This window comes from Triticum urartu, chromosome 3A (genome assembly GCF_056163025.1).
Source record: "Triticum urartu cultivar PI428250 chromosome 3A, HENAU_Tu73, whole genome shotgun sequence".
NCBI classification, from domain to species: Eukaryota; Viridiplantae; Streptophyta; class Magnoliopsida; order Poales; family Poaceae; genus Triticum; species Triticum urartu.
Window position 1 is genome coordinate 88494305 of NC_141875.1, and position 2166 is coordinate 88496470.

At 47.9% G+C, this 2166-nt stretch overlaps 1 protein-coding gene across 1 annotated transcript; it reads right to left on the bottom strand.

Annotated features, from left to right (window-relative positions):
• Window positions 1–353: 353 nt before the first annotated feature.
• LOC147978705 (homeobox-leucine zipper protein ROC5-like) lies at window positions 354–1598 on the bottom strand. The gene is made up of 3 exons (XM_087516655.1): window positions 1324–1598; window positions 1129–1246; window positions 354–908 (listed from the first exon to the last, which is right to left on the bottom strand). The coding sequence occupies exons 1-3, from the start codon at window positions 1596–1598 to the stop codon at window positions 657–659; spliced, it is 645 nt and encodes a 214-aa protein (XP_087372781.1). The 3' UTR covers window positions 354–656.
• Between the last annotated feature and the right edge of the window lie 568 nt (window positions 1599–2166).

The following is a 2166-nucleotide window of genomic DNA, read 5'->3' on the forward strand; positions in this document are numbered from 1 at the left end:
CTTGCTTAATCACATGTGATGAAATTTCCCATTTGCCGCAATTCATGCGGGAGACCACCGGGCCCAAGAGGATCCCATGGACTCCTTCACCAAGTATTGAACTACTTGTAGCTTAGGATCCCCCTCATCATGCTCTATGCATGACTCTACAGGTGCATGCACCGAGGAGTGCACGAGGACCAGCCATGGATCCAGAAGATGATGAATGCTTATGTTGCCGAAAAACATCGATGGTAGAGGTATCTCGTGAATGGCATACTCACACCACAAAATGTTAGGACACACACACGATGTTATTGTGCAACATTCAACTTGCAACTTGCACGTTTGTTTTTCTCTATTTATTGGCATCTACTTGGTCTGTTTTGTTACAAACGCAAAGAGACAAAGACGGGTATTGGACCGAGCTTCACGGCAATGACATGCCAAAGCCGCTCATCCTACTGCCCCTACATTGCTTCCATGATTGCCATATCTCGTGACATCCCACGTAGCAACCATGAGAGCCTATGGAAATAAATAAACAAGCGACCAAGTAATGTACATACACATGTAACATGGCACGTTATTCGCTAGCTAAGGAACCAAGTAAAACCATAGTTCATGCGGAAGATTAACGTTGGCTAAGATCGAAGATGGTATGGTCAGTTGCGGCCCTATGGGAGCGACATGCCATTTTGACGAAGACCTTCTTTAAGATAGGCAGTGGCATGTAGGAGTTCTTCCTTGAGCCTCATATTCTCGGTGTATAGGCGTTGGTGCTCCGAGGTATCCTGAGTTTGTACCATAACCCCTCTACATTTGAGGCAAGTCTTGTTTTGCATAGCCAACATGATGGCTTGACGTTCAGTCTTCAGCCTCTCATTTTCTACCCAACGATTTTGGGTCTCCCGCCGCTGCATCTTGCCCTACATTTATTAATTTCAGGTATGCATCATTTTAATTAGTGGTTACCAGTGTATGATGCCATGTTCATGAGGGGGAATACAATAGTATATTATATGATCCAATGACGAACAATGCTACGATGTTCAGTCGAGTTTGTACTATTTAACAACAAAGTGTGCATATAACTGCATATCGTAGGTGACCCGTATGTAATTAATTGTGGAAAAGAATGGTATGTACCTTACTGAAGGTGCGTTTGTTTTGGAACCAAAACTTGACCTGCTGGGCACTCATGCCAAGCCTCTCGCTAAGGTCCTTCTGGAGTTTCTCATCTGGATAAGGGCAGTCCCGAAACACACTATAGGTCATGTTAATGAAAATGGATTAGTGCACATCTTTGCTAGGTAAGGAACATAGATTGAGTATGTATTGTACGCTTCAAGTTGTTGGATTTGTTCACTGCATAGACGGTGATAAATGGCACGCCTTGTGGCCATTCTCTGCTCACTATGTGTCTCTCCATCATTGTTGCCGTGGTCTACAGCAACAATGTTGGCATTATCAGTGTTGCCCACAACAGTAGTGGCTTCAAGCAGGCCATCCATCTCATCACTATGGTTGTCCTGGAATAGGTGGTTGTGTTTGCTTGTCATGAAGAGGTCAAACTCATTGTGCACACCACTATTGTACTGCAGCCACTCTCCGCCCATGGTAATCTGTTATCATCAAAAAGAATGTTATTCCCCTATGTAGAACTGAAGGTAGCAGTTAAAACCGCACATAAAAGGAACCGACAGGGATTTCTCCCGACCCAAAAATCCCCACCAGCCCGGAGAACCCGAGTTCTCCACCAATCCTGCCATCCACTAGCATGCACCACCACGGCCTTGAATGAACCTCATCGCCAAACTAGGGCCACCGACATGAGGCCTAGAGGAAGAAAGAGGGAACAACGGACCCGGGGGACCAACAACTCAGCTAAGTGGGAGGGGACTACCTCCACCACCGATGCAAAAAACCAATCGGATGTGGCAACCAGGACAAACCGGGCCCCTACTGGCCCGGTCCATCCCAGATGGGCTCGTGAAGTACCCCTACCATGTTGCAGCATGTCGGTTGCCAACACCGCTGCCAAGATCCCGCCGCCGCCCCATCTCCACCTCCAGGGAGTTTGCTGCCGTGCAGAGAGCCGCATGCCCACCCAAACCCAGATGGGGCCCAAGGGGCCCAGATCTGGGCCTAGCAGGTGCCATCGGTCGAGCTCCTGCACCACCGTGC